Source organism: Chiloscyllium plagiosum, chromosome 4, assembly GCF_004010195.1.
Source record: "Chiloscyllium plagiosum isolate BGI_BamShark_2017 chromosome 4, ASM401019v2, whole genome shotgun sequence".
Lineage (NCBI taxonomy): Eukaryota > Metazoa > Chordata > Chondrichthyes > Orectolobiformes > Hemiscylliidae > Chiloscyllium > Chiloscyllium plagiosum.
The window spans coordinates 121,232,843-121,252,815 of NC_057713.1; the positions used below are offsets into that span (position 1 = coordinate 121,232,843).

Sequence of the window (19,973 nt, forward strand, 5' to 3'; positions counted from 1 at the left end):
TAAGTCACCTCTCAACCTTCTTCTGTCGAATGAAAACAGCCTCAAGTCCCTCAGCCTTTCCTCATAAGACCTTCCCTCCATACCAGGCAACATCCTAGTAAATCCCCTCTGCACCTTTTCCAAAGTTTCCACATCCTTCTTATAATGTGGTGACCAGAACTGTACACAAACTCTAGTGCGGCCGCACTTGGAGTATTTGTACAGCTGTAGCATAACCTCATGGTTCTGGAACTTGAACCTTCCTTCCATACCAGGCAACATCCTAGTAAATCCCCTCTGCACCTTTTCCAAAGTTTCCACATCCTTCTTATAATGGGGTGACCAGAACTGTACACAATACTCCAAGTGCGGCCGCACTAGAGTTTTGTACAGCTGTAGCATAACCTCATGGTTCTGGAACTTGATCCCTCTATTCGTAGGCAAAACACTGTATGCCTTCTTAACAACCCTGTCAACCTGGGTGGCAACTTTCAAGGATCTGTGTACCTGGACACCGAGATCTCTCTGCTCATCTACACTACCAAGAATCTTACCATTAGCCCAGTACTTTGCATTCCGGTTACTCCGACCAAAGTGAATCACCTCACACTTGTCAAACTTGTCCGCATTAAACTCCATTTGCCACCTCTCAGCCCAGCTCTGCAGATTATCTATGTCTCTCTGTAACCTACTATATCCTTCGTCACTATCCACAACTCCGCCAACCTTAGTGTCGTCTGCAAATTTACTAAGCCACCCTTCTACACCCTCCTCCAGGTCGTTTATAAAAATGACGAACACCAATGGACCCAACACCAACCCTTGCGGTACACCACTAGTAACTGGACTCCAGGATGAACATTTCCCATTAACCACCACTCTCTGTTGTCTTTCAGCAAGCCAATTACTGATCCAAACTGCCATATCTCTCTCAATCCCATTCCTCCGCATTTTGTACAATAGCCTACTGCTGAAATAGGTTAGGCAGCCCGTTCACATTAAAGAATTCTCAGACAGCAAAGCAGGAAACCAAAACATTAATTATCCTTCACACTTCAATCATGTTGCAGAGATAAAAATAAAACTTGGGATATGCACATTAAAGTAGATGATCAAATGGTGGGACCTTTATCACAAAGGAGAAACTTGATATTCCATAGTAAGGTTTTCTGAGCCGCTGAAGGTGACCCAGAAAATGGTTATGACTTAATACACTATTTAAAATCCATGCAGTCATTTAATGAAGTATAATATTTTCCAGAATTTTAACTGTGAAACTGATCTTGTTTTTTAAAAAAAAGAAAATTCCGTCATATCTGTGGTTTCCAAATGATTTCCATCTGTGAGGACATCAACAGCATTCCTGGTGGAACAGCAGTGAATGACTGACAACAGTCTTTGAATTTTCATGCACCGGGCAGAAACCAGAGGTTGCTATTACTGAGTAATGACGAATGCTGACAGTTCAACCATCAATGCAACTTGAAAATCTAGGCCAACGAAACAGCAGTCCATACTTGAATATTCATAACAGTTGCCTTGTATGCTAGAAGCTGGTGTCCATGTTTTCAAAAGACAAATCAGAGAATAGACTGGAAGGATTAACTGAAGTTACCTCTGTTTTTAAAAATGGTTCAGCCTGAGTTTTCTTTAAACCTGGGACAAGTTAGAATGTAAGTACAGAAAGCACTTAGGAAGGCCTTTATTGCAAGGGGTTTGGAGTAGAAGAAGAAACCAGTCTTAATACAATTCAACAGAACGTTATTGAATTAACAAGAAAACAGGAATGGCCTCATCAATGGAAATACTTCAGAGATTGAAGTTGTTCTGATTTGTCCAAAACAAAATAAAACTCTGTTGCTAAACATTTGTCAGATTTGTACTGCACATTATATCTCCTTTTGGCCCACTTTCTTTGCAACGGCAAGAATTAAAATGCACAATAACACAAGATATATTCACCTTTGGAAGTAGAGTATCAAAGAATCATTACATTGATTCCTAGGATGAGAGGGGTTGTCCTATGATATGAGGTTAAATAGCCTGAGGTTCAGGAGGTTTGAGACGGGACCATTAAAACATAAAAGGTTTAAAAAAGGCTTAGCAGAATAGCTGGTGAGCTATCGTTTCCCTGGATAGTATAGTGCCAGGGCCATAGAGTTTTTCAAGACCAAAGTGAAGGATATGCTTTGACTCAAATGACTGCAAAGTTTTGGAATTCTTAACTCTAGGCTAAGAGTCTTGAGGGAAATTGAGGTATGAGGACCAGGTGTGAAAGTGGACTTGAAGTCAGACCTAAGTTGTGATCTTTTTGCATGATAGAGTAGGGGCTCAAGGAGCTAAATGAACTACTCTTGGTACTTTATGATCTTGTGATATTAGGAGAGGAATAATGGAGGAAAATTTAAATGTCTGTCTCTGGCATGCACAGTCATAAATTGAATATTATTTGCAGCACGTTAGAATAAATACAGTTTGCAATTCCTTGCCTTTATTATTTGTGTCCAGTTGAAAGAAACAAGCCCACTAATTGCCAGAATAACACTAGATCTTGTTCCATCATTGTTCTGTGTCTTTTGGCCTGTGTAGCCTGCTGACTACATATACCCTTAGATTATAGTTGTTGACTTAAATTTATCATTTTAAAGTTTTAATTCTGCAGAACATTACTTAATGAAAAATAAAGCTTTCTAATGTGATACAAAAAGAAGAAATTAAATTTTTGATTTGACAATACCAGAATATCTCTACAACCATTACTTTTTTTTCCTTTGTCCTTCTGGTCAAAAATAAAAAGCAGCTTAACTAACTTTTGGATGTAATGAATCGATTAAGACCCCTCCTGATCTGTTTGCAAAATAGTAAGATGACAGTAGAGCTGATTATACATGACGTTTTGCTGCATTTTAAAGAAAAGGAAGTAAATTCCTGTGCCTTGCACAGTGGAAGTTGGAATATCAAACTTAAACTCTCTGTTATTTAATATGCCTTTTTAATCAGAACAACAAATTTGGCATTAGACAGAGCTTCTTGGCACACTGATAGGATAATTACACCTCAGCAATAAAGCATAATATTTTCATGAATTTAGTCAACAATGTTAAAATGCAAATAGAGGAAATTCTTGTCCATTTGGTAATTTCTAATTAATTGCAGTCTACAAAGACTTCAATCTCACATCTGGTGAAGTGTGCAGTCACGAAAGTAATTTTTTAGATTTCTGCTTATAACTTTGTGTGTGTGTGGAATCCAGAAATTGCTTTCAGTTTCAAAGAAATAATAACAGATGCTGACAGTTTAACATTCATTACAAAATCCAGGCCAATAAAACTGAGAGGTAGTGGAGCATAATTAAGCCATTTGGCTCATTGAGTCTGCCTTCTCCACATAACTCTTGATCTCCTTATCTTTTGTATTTTACACTTGAAATTTTAATAACGTGACAGTGGAACAATGTAAAAAAAAAAACAGTTTTGATAACAAAATATGTTCCTTCAGTAATACTCAAGATGTATGCAACCTTATGAGTATATTGTTTAATACTGTAGGGCTGCCCCAAATTATAAAATATTCCCAGATTCCCAGACCGAAGTAGCTAGACCTTAAGAAATAAAGAGATACATCCATAAAAATGTGGACTGATAATGAGTAGCTAGTTTGAGGCCCCATATTGTGGGAAACCCCTATGTTTACATGGGTATCTGTATTATATATGAATTCCATCACTCAACAACAAATCTAAAAAACAGTATGGGAACATAGGAGCAAGTTGATATGTAGATCTGTTCTTGTGCTGCTTCAAGTACGAAGAAAAATCTGTCCTTGTAAAATCAAGTTAAAACTGATATGGCATGTATGATATTATGGAAGGATTGGTTTATGAATGCTGGGAATGAAAATGCCTTGAGATTTGTTTACATTTGAGTTTTATTTGTCCTTTTCCTTATAGCCACCCGTTGTGAAAACAGAAACTGTCAGCTTTGACAGTATGGGTCAGGAGGATGGGAAAGAGATTTGCACGAAGGATGTGCCTGTAGTTCACACCGAGACTAAAACGATCACCTACGAATCATCCAAGGTAACACGCTTGTTGAGGGAAGCCTCATGCAGTCCTTAAACAAAAGCAAATTGCTGGAGAAATAGGTTCGAATGAAGAGTCACTGGACTCGAAACTAACTGCTTTCTTCACACACATGCTGCCAGACTTGCTGAGTTTCGCCAGCAAGTTTTGTTTTGGTTTCAGATCTTCAACATTTTCAGTCCTTTGTTTTATCATTTTGCAGTTTACTTAAAAATATTCAGTAAAAAATATTGGTCCTGGTATTGTTTAATGTTGCCTTTCCTCGCGAATTGGAGCGACTACCATTCTTTCTATTTATGTAATAATAACTGAGTGCTATAAACAAGCGAATTAAAGGAAATTTTAATAACCTCTAGTCAATTGGCCTTAGTACTGATTAACATATACATAAATTATGTAATGTTTTAGTGAATTTGTAACCTGGGTGATTGGGTGCATATTGGGAATATCAAGAATTTAAAAACAATTGGCAATGCTGGTATCAAATGTGTCCAGAGAAACTTTTGACCAAGAATTATAGTTAGTAGCCAGAATTCCACGTGTGAAGGAGACTTTGAATAGAGTTGGAATGTTAGCACCATTGTCAGTGAGGTTGTGATGTAGCCAGCACATGGACTGCTGCCACAGTAAATGTGTCAAAAATACAGGGAAGGAGCTGACACTGCTTGGGAGAGATAAATGGGCTATGACACTGACAGAAACCCAAGTAGAATGGAAAATCTGTGCAGTTCATAGTAGAGGCATGAAGGATTTTAATATGAGAAGTGCAAGGTTAAAGTGGTAAAGTTAAAACTAATGTGTTTGAACAAATGTAAAATATTTGTCTTGATACTGTAAAGGAGGGAGCTTCACTTGCGATTGTGGAAGCCTGTAGCTGATTGAAGGAGTTTTGATGTTGAATTGTAAATAGATGAGAGAAACATGGTTAAGTTTTCCGTGTCATAGCTTATCCAGGGAGTGGAAGGTCAATCGATGAATTGCCATTGACCCTAGCAAAGAAGCCATGCCTTTTATTAAGATTACATGAAAATTATAACAGAAAAAAATAGAAATAATAATAAATGAAACTTTTCAAGTTACAAAATCCAGTCTGCTTGCCTTCTGCTAATCAAACTTCTGTGACATCTATTTCAAAGAATGATATTAATGATGAGCAATTAGTAATAAATACAAACTTCCAACAGGGATCTTTGTTACTGTTCATTACAAAGGCCTTGCTTATGTTTTTTAGCCGCAGGAAGAAGATCTTTTTAAAGAGACTTTATTCAGAGAGTTGTGGCAAATAAGCTATGTTTTTTCTTGTAACAACTTCAGTTATTTGTAATGTATTAATTGGTTGGCAAATGTCATTAATATTTCTTTTCCTTTGTAAGTTGGACTCAACAGCTGACAGTGACCCAGGAGTTCTAATGAGTGCTCAGACGATCACCTCAGAAACCTCAAGTACTACAACCACTACACACATCACTAAGGTATTTCCGTTTTCATTTCAGTAGTTCACTTTAAAATATATTTTGAATTTGCTGATCTTGCAGACTAGACCCCACAGTATACAAAATTCAGAATTTCCATTTGACTGGTTTGAAAGTCTTTTCTTTGCACTTTTGAGAACTTACACTTTTTTGTGTTACAACACATCTTGACAATACCCTAACATTTTACCACACATATTGTTTGTGAACTCCTCTTGTCATCAGAGAGTTTAAGCTACTATGGTCAAAAAGAGACATACTTGCTCTTGAAGTAGGTTACCTAAATTTGCCAATATTGTCGGCAGATTTACCTTAATGTATCAGTTGTTTCTGGGCATCGCTGCCTTACTGAGAAGGAATTCTGTAGGTTGTGTTGTGACATCTTGTGCAGTTAGAACAGCAATGATGATATGTTGGAATTTGAGGAACACTGATATCCCATAACCTGTGCATGAATTTGTGTATCGTGATGTAACTAATCAGTATGCACCTAGGTAGTGTTTTATAATGGCTTGAGATTGATACTTTTGGTACCATGAAGCTAAATTGTATCCAGAAGGTGTGCTGCACTGAGGAATATATTCTATGAAATGCAGAGAGATAACTGTAAATTTGTTTGGGAGCTTTGCATAAGAGAACAGTAAATATGGAGCAGTTTTATAATCAGCACATTTCTAAAAAGTAACTTTGGTCTAGATTTCCAATACATAATACTTAACAAGCATTGTCAAGACAGAATCAAGACTTAGATTCTGATTGAGCAATTATTTGTGGTCAGGAATTCTAGGTTATAAACATGTTCAGCAAAAGAGTGTTTTATAACATCTTTAGTTTCCTTTTGTGGTTGCTACAATTGTATCATCTCATCAGTTAGTAGAAACCATCCATCATCGCTCACCCTCAAGCTGCTTTCAGCATTCTGTAAGATGATGGCTGAGTTGATTCCTCCCCATTCCTGCCTACCTCTGCTAACCATTCATACTGTTGCTTATCAAGAACTGATCTGTCTCCGAGTTAAAAGTATTCAAAGGTTCTCTTTTCACTGTCTATTGATTAAAACTATCTCAAAGACTCTCGGACCTCTAAGAAATCAGTTCTCTTCATCTCCGGCTCAAATCAGATCAACCCCTGATCTTTAAATAATGATCCCTAGTTCTGGATTCTCCCATAGGAGGAAGTATCACTTCCAAATCTACACTGTCGAAACTTCCACAGGAGCTTTTATGTTTCAAACGTGACACCTCTTATCCTTCTAAGCTCCAGCAGATACAAGCTGGCCTGTCGAACCTTTCCTAAAACAATCCCAGCCATGTTACTATAATGGTTATCAGATCATACAGGATATATTTCTGTTTGTGCTGTGTGTTCACCTATTTTGGTTTGAATACTCAGAATTCAGGTACAGAACCTTTACTTTTATTACCTTTGATCTTTTATTCCTTTTTGTAACCTCTAGACTTATCTGTTGATTTATTCTTAGATTTGCAACTCCACCCTTTCCTATTCCAGCATTAATACCGTCCTCTTGCTTTGTCTTTATTTTCTCGTTTACCACATCTTCTCAAACATAATCCCTTCCCCTCTACTACTTCCCAGGTTATGTGGCTCATTAGACCACTGGTCCCAGCATGCTTCAGGCGTAGATAATCCCAAAGGTACAGCTCCCACTTTCCCCAATTGTGCCGTGGCAGTGCCTCGTAAAATGGAACCCATTTCTCACATTCCAGTCTTTTAAACCATGCATTAGTTATTATATGAAGTCTTATTTGCCCTAATATTGTGGCTGAATTATATTCAAAGTTTTAATTTGGTGCAAGCACCTCCTGCCCTGCTTATGTCATTGCTGTGGACGTGGACCATGATTGACATTGCAGAATGCAATGTCAGTCCCTTTTTGTGACACCTTCTGTCACCCCCATTACAGTTCTGGAGTGGGACTTCAATCCAGAACTTGTGGCTCAGGACTCAACGTCTGCTGTGTCTTACGACTGCACTACCGCTGTAGGAAGCAAATTAGAATTGTGAAAATCTAATTTTTAGGGGATTAGTCGATACTTTGTGCAGCTCCTGTCAGTAAATTTATCCAGTGAGCTAGTTGTAATGAGGGTTTATCTAAGCCTTAACCATATTCAACTTTCTGTTTATAGACTGTGAAAGGAGGAGTTTCAGAAACACGTATTGAGAAACGAATTGTTATTACAGGAGATGCTGACATTGACCATGATCAGGTAGGTTAACGCATTAAGTGTGGTCACTTTGCATCTAAATAGGCTACTAAGTAAAATAGCTTTTGTTTTATAAAAGACTAATCTAGTATACAGAAACGCTATTAGCAACAAGGAATTAAAATCTGCATGCTTTGTAATTTAATTTAGCAACTGCATTTCAATTTAAAGGAGCTGTAAGTCATGATATGGCAACTCGGGGAGATTAATGTAATCTAGTGCGTTTGTGGCCAAAACTATGAACGGAATAAAGAAATAACTTTTAGATTTCACTAATTATTTAATGAACATTTTCTGCGGCTTGTACAGGAGTGGGTGAGGAGGGAGGTGGTAAATGAGCAAGTGTGTGAGCAGCTCCAGCTAATGTAGCTGCTGTGTCAGAGTTCTGGGGCAAATACTAAAAGCTCACTTATTGTGAAGCAATGAGTACAGAAGCTAGTGAAACATTTAAATGCTGCAGGTTACTACAGAACTAAAATCAACATTCAAGAAGGATGAGATCATGTTTGTATGTTTAGCTTACAATTGTGTGACTTACTGCTCCTTCTAGTAGAAATTTTAAAGTTTTCTTTCAATCATTTCCATCAATCAAGTAATTGAGAAAAATTCATCATAATTCTCCATCCTGCTTCTGATCATGCATGTCCCACCTACTGTTTTTATACCTCGGGGGCTTTCTTTGGGTTAGGCCCTGGCTCAGGCAATTAAAGAGGTCAAAGAGCAGTACCCTGATATGTCTGTGATCAAAGTAGTGGTACACAAAGAGACAGAGATCACACCAGAAGACGGAGATGATTGACCACAGGTAAGAACAAACTGCATCCGCCTGATATTTTACAAGCTGCTGTGCAGTACCATAGTGCTCTCCGCACATCTATAATTTTAATTTGCCACCTGTAACTCTATAACCCATAGGCAAGTGCTTTGGGATGCTCTGTAATGTGTTCAGTCACAAGTAATGGAACACAATGTTTACTTCAATATAAAATCTTACAACTTAATTGTGAATATGACAAACAAAAGATGCACATAATATTAGTTGACGGTGAAAAACAAATTGTCACCAGTGCAGTTAGTTAGATATAATGGTACTGGAGCTGATCCAGTAATTTACTGAATTGCTTTTGGGGATCGAAAAATAATTTTCAGACCGTTTGGTATGCTTTCCTTTATTGGTCAGAGTATTGAGTACAGGAGTTGGGAGGTCATGTTGCAGCTGTACAGGACACTGTTGGAATATTGGGTGCAATTCTGGTCTCCTTCTTATCGGAAAGATGTTGTGAAACTTGAAAGGGTTCAGAAAAGATTTACATGAGCTGCCAGAGGATGTGGTGGAGGCTGGTACAATTGCAACATTTAAGAGGCACTTGGATGGGTATATGAATAGGAAGGGTTTGGAGGGATATGGGCCAGGTGCTGGCAGGGGGACTAGATTGGGTTGAGATATCTGATAGGCATGGACAGGTTGGACTGAAGGGTCTGTTTCCATGCTGTACATCTCTATGACTCTATGACCTTTCCTTCAGGGGATTAGATGGATGGGATAGTGTGAACTGTGGAGTATATTATAGTGTATGGAAATAAGTTGGCACACTGACTGACACTAATTTTCCAAAATAAATGGTATGATCTAATTTGTACACTGTTGCCTTATATTGTAATGATTACCAATCAAATTGGGTCCAAAACATATTAGAAAATAAAATTGCTTGATGCTGATCTAGTGAGTCTTTTTATTGTATTGCTGAAATAGTTTATTCATATGTTTCTTAAGCTCAAACCCCAGGGGGAATTAATGAGCATTTAAATGTGTCACATGAGTGAAGTTTAACAGTTCCCAGGATGACTTTGTTTATACACTGCATTCTGTCTCAATGTAAAGGACAAGTTAGAGTTTTGGCTACAGGAAAAATGTAATGTGCAACTGATGAGTGCTATTCGATACTAATTGTCAACCTGTAAAATCTGCAACTTGTCCCAGTCTATCTTGCTATGTTCTCTCAACTTGAGAAGGAGAACAATATGTGATCATAAGCAATACAAATGTACGGAGAGTTTGTGAGGCAGTTCATTGACTTAGCAGCACTCTACAATAGAAAACTGTGGGTTAGAGAGTGATTTGTATGCCTGCTTATGGTGATTTGAAGAAACGTGAGTCTCACCCTCCACAATTCCACTGATGTGTCTTTCTACTGTGCTTTTGCATGTCCTAAATCATATCATTTTTATGCCATTACCATTTCATTTTTTTATCTGGGAGTAAAACTTTGCAATGTATTAAGCCCATGCTTTCCTTGACCATATTTTATTGTGAGTAAAATACTCTGTGAAGTCAGTGGTTAAATCCCAGCAAAGCTTAAAAAACGCAATGTTTGGAAATTGTATGATCCTTTCATTTAGTGTTTTTCTTTAATCAAACTTAATATAATAAAATACTTCTTTAAAAATCCACTTAGATCTTGATATGAACCAGAAATTGTTGTTATGAAAGTCCTTGTTATTTTTCCATCAAAATTGGAAAGATAACTATCAAAATGAACTTTAAAAGATTTATTTGAAAACCATGATTTAGTGGTAGTTTACATTGGCAGGAAATTGCTAGAAAGTTGTGCCATAATACTGGTGTGGCTGCAATGTACACTAAGACAAATCTTCCAAAATAATTGGAATAGGTTACTCAAACCATTATTTGCATAGTACCAAAGTTTCTCTGCCCCTCTATCATGATCCTACAAAAATAGAATTCCATTATCACAGCTTCCCTCTCCAAATTGTCCACCCCATGCCCCTCTAAAATTAATGGCTATTTCACTTAAACTGGATCAGTGCAATTCTGTTACCTGGCGCTGACGTGATTTGTACTGAAAGTAAATGACTGCGCCTTAATTAGATAATTTCAACAATTGAAAAAAGCATTGCCTTGGTGATTAATAATTAAATTTGTCAATTATATTGAGTAGAATAGACAGAATTGAATATTAAGCAAAATACAGAAATTGAGGTAGGTATGTACAGGTGGCAAAACCAAGCCCCCTTTTTAAAGATGCAGGGCCCCTTAATGAAGAACATCTATTCCATCATTGGTATTGAATTTTGAAGTGATGACAGTAAAACTGGGCATTTATTACTCCATTGAGACTGACAGCAACTCCTGGAGTCAGTTTGTGCAGATAACACAATTTTTTGACAGTGGTTCTACACTTCTCCAAAGTGTGCACTGTTAAGGCAACCCATACCCCTTTCAACCCAACGCTCAATCCAAACAAAAGCAGCTTAATGATTCATTCATGCTGCCCTGGAACACACTGTCCTTTAAATAAGTTGGTTGTGAATGTCCATATACCTTCCCTGGATCTGTTTTCTGGTCTCAGCAGATCCTTGATCAGCCAGTTCTGTTCATTTGCATGTGTTTTAGTACTTATTTGTTAAAATTGTTTAAAATTTCAATAATTAATTTAACATTCTTGGTGTCCAAAATGGAGATTGGCAGATTTAATTAGCTTCATGTCCATTAGCACATGGGATTAATGTATTAACCATCAGCTTAAGAATGTGAATCACCATTGTACTTGCTGTGATGTATTCTAATAAGTGCTCCAGCAAGTTTGAATATAAATTCACCATTGGAGGACTGGATTACACACCAATCGAACTGATGTTCATCTCAAGGTGCATTGTTTCAGCAAATTACAAGTCAGTGAAAAGCACCTCCCTGAGCAAACGTGCCCAGATAATAAGAGAGATGTCTATGTTTTTCAAACTACACCAATCATTAAGTGTACTGAAAAACAAACACTGTTGGCTCACCAAAAAAATGCATCATGCAGCAACATCCCATGTTGGATTGCTATAATTTGATCCAATAATGCAAAACACTGCCATTGCATAAAAAGATCTAACTTTGAGCATCATTTTAAAAATAAGTTGCAACCTCTTGTTTATCAATTATTTTGTTTGATTTATTTGGCTGCCTAATAACTTACCACTGCATTTTGCTGTTATGGACCTTTTTGGAAGTTTGCATTTTCTATTTCTCTTTTAAATGAGACTCCTGTCCCACGTGCTGGGTTCTAGTTTTTGTGTTGTTATATTTTTCTCTTATATCAAACTGTAAATGTAAGAGAGGAGTTGTAATATATTTGTCATTCTTAAAAGCTGTGCAATTTTAACATAATGTAAGTTACTAACACTGAAAATACATACTGCATATTCTATGCATTTTGATACTTCTCTACAGAGTTATTGATAACCCTCCAATTAATCTGTTTCATTAATGGACTTCATGTTTCATTTTCCTTTGCAGGAGTAACCACATCTTCATGAAAGAAGTAATGCATATACATCATTAGGAATGATTTTGGAGTCTAAATGGAGTCATACACATGACTTCATTTGTTCTGAATCCATCCACTAATGACCTTTCACATCAAGCATACTGGAGCACGTTGTATGAGGACCCCTCTCACTTAAAAAAAACATTGGCAAAAAAACCTCATTCCAGCATATCGAAACAGCAGATGAATATTGCATGATTAGAATAAACCTTTGTCACAAAAGGAATAATGAGAAAAGCATTTTCCAGATCCGTATAGTAAGGTGTCCACATCTCTTAAGTTATAATTTTATCAGCAGGTTTAAACAGCAAAGGATATATTGGAGCATTAATGTTTAAAAGGAAGCTGGGTTGGGGATACAGGTGGAAACCTTTGTTTGCCAGTTTAAAAAGTCTATAGCTGATATTAAGATAACACATCAGCAGTAATTCATTTCAATTGTACCTGGTTTCATTTATACACAGTAATTTTCACCGTAATTCTGGTGAAAAATGTTAATTGTATTGAGGGATTATGTCATACCTTACAGTAGATGTGCCAATGGCAGTGTAAGTCCATATCTATTATCATATTAAGCAACTTGAAGCTTATAACTGGAAACCTTGATATACAATGGTAATGCCTGTGAAACATGAATAACCTTACACAGATTAGAACAAGTTATTTTGCTGCATCTTGTGCTTTGTTGGCATAATTTGATATCACCTAACATATTTTTTTTAAAGAAATATATATATATAAATATATATTTTACTTGAATGATTTGATTTTGTTAGATGAGCACATTCTTTTAAGTTAGAACCAAAAGGCCAGGTAGATTAATCCATCAATAGTTGTCAATGTTTACTTCCCTTAGAGGAGATGTCAGTATTCCTTTTTAAACTGAGTCTGTTTCACTCGGTTTATGTTGCAAGTGAAAGTGTCTGCTCTAGAAGGAATCTCTTTTGTTTACTACCTGTGACCTTTCATTTTCATCATTGACTATAAAACCATTGATTCTTTTTAAACACTCTGCGTAGACTCCAGATTCCGAGCAAAGCCTTAAACTAAGCAGAAAATAATTGCAAACCCCATTGAAAGCTTTCAAATCATCATGCATTTATAATTTACAGAAGACTACACAGCTAACTATAGAGTAAAATACTTTTTTTGCTGCAATGTAATAAATGTTGAATGTATGTTCCTTCATGGTGAAATAAAAGTGGTAAAGGCATCAACAGCCTGCTTTGTGTTATTCTGTCCAACAACTTAACTAAAATCACATATTTTTCCAAGAAAATATATGTGAATATTTTTAAGTGGTTGAAATCACTTAATAAAGGTATAGAAGGTTTCCTAATTGTCTACTGAAAATTTCCAAAAGCTGCAGGAGTCTCAAAAGAACCATATAAAGTTAGCTATTATAAATTATGTATTATTTTAGAGTTATTAATTGATTTAATTAAGTCTGTCTTTTGTATAAAACATACCAGGCAAATCCAGCAAATGCTTCAATTGCGTGCAATTCTAGTCTCTTTCCTATCGGAAAGATGTGAAACTTGAAAGGGTTCAGAAAAGATTTACAAGGATGTTTCCAGGGTTGAAGGATTTGAGCTATAGAGTGAGGCTGATCAGGCTAGGGCTGTTTTCCCTGGAGCATCGGAGGTTGAGGGGTGACCTTATAGAGGTTTACAAAATCATGAGGGGCATGGATAGGATAAATAGACCAAGTCTTTTCCCTGGGGTCCAGAACTAGAGGGCATAGGTTTAGGGTGAGAGGGGAAAGATATAAAAGAGACCTAAGGGGCAACTTTTTCACACAGAGGGTGGTACATGTATGGAATGAGCTGCCAGAGGAAGTGGTGAAGGCCAGTACAATTGCAATATTTAAAAGGCATTTGGATGGGTATATGAATAGGAAGGGTTTGGAGGGATCAAGGGCCGGGTGCTGGCAGGTGGGACTAGATTGGGTTGGGGTGTCTGGTCGACATGGATGGGTTGGACCAAAGGGTCTGTTTCCATGCTGTACATCTCTATGACCCTATTTATTATAGCACAATATTGCAAAATAAATGAAGCTACTAAAATAGCTGCCCAGTTGATGTGCTGTATGTAGCTCCAAAACCTGTATTCTTTCACCATTAACTGAAAAAACAAACTTGTTTACAAATTATTTGGACGTGCCAGTATTGGACTGGTGTGTACAAAATTAAAAATCACACAACACCAGATTATAGATCAACAGGTTTGTTTGGAAGCACTAGCCTTCAGACCACTGCTCCTTCATCAGGATTGCAGGTGAAGGAGCAGCTCTCTGAAAACTAGTGCTTCCAAATAAACCTGTTGGACTATAATCTGGTGTTGTGTGATTTTTAACTTTGTTTACAAAGCCCTTTATAAAAATAGAATGTATATTTCCAACATTCGTAAGGTAAAATTGGATAACAGAGGTAAGTACAAACTTGGCTCAAGGATCAAGCAGGGTCTGTAACACACAGTACTCCAGATAAGGCTCTTGTAGCACAGCTCTGAGCAGGTTAATTAGAAACAACGCAAAAACAAAAACAAACAGTATTGGATCCTAGGTCACTTTTAAATCTAGACCAGCAGGCCATGGACCACTGTTATGCATTTCAGATGTAAACTTTGGGATCAGTACTGACTGCAATCCTCAGATTTTGGGAGGGGTGAAGGTGTTTATGGATGGACCATGGATAGATAGAGGCTGCTATCAAAGTGATTAATCAAAACCAACAATGGCCTTCGGGACTGCCGCTACTTCAAGCTCTACTACTGGACAAGTTTGTATTTTGCTGAACTCGAATTGTTTTCCGGTGAGTAGAGTGGTTCCCAAGACCACATGTAGACTTTGCTGTCTTGAATGTAGCACAGCGTTGATATCAGTTTTACCTCTAATGTTAAGAGGTGCCTCCTGAAACAGGAACTAAGAGTCTACTTGCCCATGGAAAGTGACTTTTTTAATCTGTTTCAGATAGGGATAGCTAAACCTGCAATCTTTGGTAATTTGTCAAATGATGCAGTTTTCATGTGTAATCTGCACAGGATGCCCCCTGCTGTATTGGATGCTTAGTGAACTGTAAAATGAATTTCTTTTATCTCTCACACTCTATTTACTCTTCTCTTCAAGGCACTGTAAAGGGGACAGAACCTGAGTACTCCATTTTTCTCACACTTTACAGCTTTTGACCCCAAGGAAAAAGAATCAGGAAAATCAGACTTCTGTAAGTCTAAGTGGAAAGCTTTACTGTTTCATCAGATGAGCCAAAATATCTTGAATTTGAAAATTGAAGATATTGATCAATATATAAATATATATATTGTGGGCAGCACGGTGGCACAGTGGTTAGCACTGCTGTCTCACAGCGCTAGAGACCCGGGTTCAATTCCCACCTCAGGCGACTGTGTGGAGTTTGCACGTTCTCCCCGTGTCTGCGTGGGTTTCCTCCGGGTGCTCTGGTTTTCTTCCACATTCCAAAAATGTGCAGGTCAGGTGAATTGGCCATGCTAAATTACCCATAGTGTTAGGTGATAGGGTAAATGTAGGGGAGTGGATCTGGGTGGGTTGCGCTTTGGCGGGTTAGTGTGGACTTGTTGGACCGAAGGGCCTGTTTCCACACTGTGAGTAATCTAATATAAATATAAGTTAAGAGTTTTGGTTTTAATGGCAGGGAGAGAAGGAAAGGCCAATGCAATTCCAAAGTGATGCTACCGAGAGCAATTACTGGAATTGACTATGCTTTAAACAATAAAATTCAAAATTGGATTGAGATTTTGTCTATTTTTATAAAGTGGAATTAAAGGTTCTTTTGAGATTTCATTAATATTTTATATATTCAGATCTTCAGCTTAAAAAAACTAGCTGCTTTCACACCAAAGAAATTTCTCAAAGCATTTTGCATAATGAATTATACTAAAGTGCGGTAATTGTAATTATACAGGTAAACTGGAATTTATGTTCTGGTAATACGAATCCATACTGTATAACCTGCAGCAACTGAAGATAGCTCTGAAAGCAGTCATTGTGCTGCACTGCAAATACTTTTCAAATTATTAATATGCATATTAACAAAAGCCATTAAGTAAGTGCAGGGACAGAATTTATGTCATAGTATTAAATGGACAGGAATGAGATGGCAGCCCATTTTACCATATTTTTATTTCCATTAGTGGATGGCCAAGCTAATATCATCTCTTTTTGCAGTTACCCAAAGTCAAAATTATGGAAGATTTACCAACAATGTGAATCACCAACACAGATATTTTTCTTAGTCTTCCCAAAAGAGGGATTAAATTAAATTCCATGGTTTTGTGTGCATTCAAAGTCATAGTTGCTGCTTTTAAAGGATTTTCACAATATGACAGTAATGCACGCAGTAGTGGACATCTGATGGATGGAACATAGGCAAGAAACTATGATGTGGAGAGCAGCAGACTTGAAGGCCTTTGCTTTTCTTTCTTCCAACTGCCCTGACCTGCATCACCTTTAAGTTTCCCAGATCCATCCAAGGGTTGCTATCCACATTGATTAGGTACTAAAGGCACATAGAAGCTACCTGCAACCTAACAATGTAATGTGAGTAAAGTCCAAACACCAATATTAGATGCTATCTTTGCATAACAAGAGCAGCATTGGGTTTGTGTGCAGAGCACTCACTGTTCATCTGGCTGCCCTGAACTCTTTGTAAACTTGAGTTCATCAAGTTTATATGTTGCTTATATATTAAGATGCACCAAGTCTCTCTCATCCATCACCTCTATCCTTGCTGACCCACTTTGGTTTCATGGTTGAACAATGCTTCAGTTTTATCGTTCCCATCCTTGTGGTAAAATCGATCTATGACCTTATCTGTCCAGATCTGTGTCTCCCCTTAAGTACTACACTACTCTGAATTAGCAACACCCTCTAACTCTGGTTTCTTGAACATTCCCAATTTTTATCACTGGATCAGTTTCAGCCCCAAAGTCTAAGCTTTTCGGTATTCTGTCCCTGAACCTGCCAACCCTGTGCCTCTTCTCCTTAAAATGTACCTTCTGACACAAAAATTTGAGCACCTGTGCTAAAACTTCAAAAAGCAATTAGATCTGTGAGCAGGAATAATAGAATGATCATCAAATAAGGTCATAAGGAACGAGCTAAGAAACAAAATAGGGAAGTTACACCACTAGGAATGTACTGTACACCCTGAAATAGTTGAGGCAGAAGAAAAATCCTGAATTTGTAAAATAAACAAGTAGTAAGAAGGGATCTTAACTACCCCAGTACTAACTACTAATTGTAGTTTGAAAGGAATAGAGAGAAAAGAAATTTTTGAAGTGATTTCAAGAGAGCCTTTTTAATTAGAATGTAGCAAATCCAATAAGATGAGGTATGGTTCTAGATTTGATTTTAGGAAATGAAGCTAGGCAGGTGGAAGAAGCAACCATAGGTGAGCATTTTGGTGTTAATTATCATAAGTTAGTCTTGACATTATTGGAAAACAGGAAAGATAAAATAGGACAAAGTTCTAAGTTGGGTAATGCCAACATTATTAAGCTTAGAAGTGATTTAGCAAAAATGGAATGGAAACAACTACTTGTAGGTAAATCAATATTCACTAATTCAAAGGGTTTAAAGTAAACCTGTTTACACTAAGAAAATCTAGATCTCCATATGCTGAGACAAATACAGTTACAATAAGCGATATACTGAAAGCTGAGAGAAGTTTACAAAGTGCGGAAGCAAAAACAAAAGAAAATTAAGAAAGCTATGTGAAATGATTAGAGCAGGTTCCCCAATGAATCAACGATAACCCAATCATATGAGTAAGTATACCGCTGAGGAAAGAATAGGGGCCATAATGAAACAAAAAGGATAATAGTGTAGGTGGATGTAGTCATCATTTTTAACAAATACTTTGTCTTCAGAAAAAGGGGATCATGCAGGCATTCTAGTTTGAGGAGTTTGAACACTTGAATAGGGAGAGAAGACGTATTAGAGGGATTAGCATCCTTAAAGTGGATAAATCACCAGCACCGGTTGAAATGTAAGCCAGTCTAAACCTGGAAAGAAGGCAATAACAGATGCTCAGATCATTTTTCAATCCTCATTCATTGCAGGTGAACTGCTAGTGGGTTGGAGTACTGCTAACATCGTAGCTTTGTTTTAAAAATGGAGTGATGGATACAGTGAATAATTACAGACCAGTCAGTGTAACCTCGATAGTGGGAAAATTATTGAAATTTATTCTGAGGGATATAATAAACTGTCAATTACAAAACATGGTGTAACCACTAACATGGTTAGTGTGGATTTAAGGGAAGGTTATTTCTGAATAGCTTGACTTATTTTTGAAGAGGCAATGAGGATTGATGAGGGTATTGCAGTTGAGGAGATGGACACTGAGTTTTGCGCACTGAGCTGGAAGGTTCATTTCCAGATGTTTTGTCACCCTACTAGGTAACATCTTCAGTGGGCCTCTGGGCAAAGCACTGCTGATGATACCTGCTTTCTATTTATGTGTTTGGGTTTCTTTGACTTGGTGATGTCATTTCCTGTTCTTTTTCTCAGGAGGTTGTAGATGGGGTCTAACTCGATGTGTTTGTTGATAGAGTTCTGGTTGGAATGCCACACTTCTAGGAATTCTCGTGCATGTCTCTGTTTGGCTTGTCCTAGGATGGATGTGTTGCCCCAGTCGAAGTGGTGTCCTTCCTTACTTGTATGTACGTCACCCATATGGCAAGCTATATTTTCTAAGTAAAAGGCCTTAGGATCCAGGGTACTACAAAAGGCTGTATACAAAATTGGCTCAGTGACAGGAAGATTATGATTCATGGATATTTTTGTGACTGGAAAGCTGTTTACAGTCGGGTTCCACAGGGTTGCATATTAGGCTCCCTGTTTTTTATGGTGTGTATTTATAATTTGGATTTAAATATAAGAACACGATCAAGGAGTTTGCATACAGCACAAACATTGTTATGTGGTTGATGAGGAGGAAAGCTGTATGCTACAGGAAAATTTTAAATGGATTAGTCAGGTAGGCAGAGAATTAGTAAATAGAATCTAATCCAGAGATTGGTGATGCATTGGGAAGGTCAAACGAGGCACAAGAGAGGTGTAGAGGAAGTGAGGAACTTGAGAAAGCAGACCCACAAATCATTGAAGGTAATAATTAGGTGGTTAAGAAGTCATATCCAAGGTATCGAGCATAAGATTATGGAATCACTAGTTAGGCCCTAATGTGAGTACTACATGCAGTTCTGATCGCCTCATTACAGAAAGAATATTGTTCCACTAGAGGGTGAGGAGTATTGAGCACTTTTTCAGGACTGGAAATTGCAGTTTTGGGAAAAGATTAAGAAGGCTGGGATTGTTTTCCTTGGAATAGGAGGTAGAGGGGAGATTTGACATGTACAAGGTTGTGAGGGACTTGGCTAGAGTGGGATAAGAAGGACCTGTTTTCATTGGAGAGACATCAGTGACTAAAAGGGCAGAGATTTAAAGTGATTAAATTAGAGAGGTGAGATGAGGAAAATATGTTGCACCCAAGGGAGTGAGTGGTGGGGGTCTGGAACTTGCTGCCTGAATCAGTAGTAGAGACAAAAGCCCTCAATTTATTTAAAAGCTGTCTGAATCGCCACTTGACAACACATAATCTCACGAATTACAGATTATAATAACTCAGGAAGTCTTGAGTGGACAGGAACATCTTTCATTGTTGAACACCAAAATAGAGCCGCAACTTGTGGCATACATAGGCCAAACCAAGGCCAAGAGAGACAGTTTTGCAGACCCATCCCTGGGTTTGCTTTCTTCTTTTTATTCAGAAGTGCAATTAACACACAACTGAACATTTTCTTTTCCCCCATTGCCAAATCACCATGACTTTTTTTTCCATTATTG

General features: G+C 37.5%; 1 protein-coding gene across 22 annotated transcripts in view; it reads left to right on the plus strand.

Moving 5' to 3' along the window:
- Positions 1-13,304, plus strand: part of LOC122549365 (band 4.1-like protein 3) — a 288,912-nt gene extending 275,608 nt beyond the window's left edge. For 21 of the 22 annotated variants that reach the window (XM_043689068.1, XM_043689063.1, XM_043689075.1 and 18 more), the window contains 5 exons: positions 3,929-4,057; positions 5,434-5,532; positions 7,680-7,760; positions 8,446-8,562; positions 12,061-13,304. In XM_043689068.1, the coding sequence (XP_043545003.1) occupies positions 3,929-4,057; positions 5,434-5,532; positions 7,680-7,760; positions 8,446-8,556 (420 nt within the window). In that variant the 3' untranslated portion in view covers positions 8,557-8,562; positions 12,061-13,304. The remainder of the gene's footprint in view (positions 1-3,928; positions 4,058-5,433; positions 5,533-7,679; positions 7,761-8,445; positions 8,563-12,060) is intronic. The other variant, XM_043689072.1, reaches the window with a different exon arrangement.
- The last annotated feature ends 6,669 nt before the right edge of the window (positions 13,305-19,973 follow it).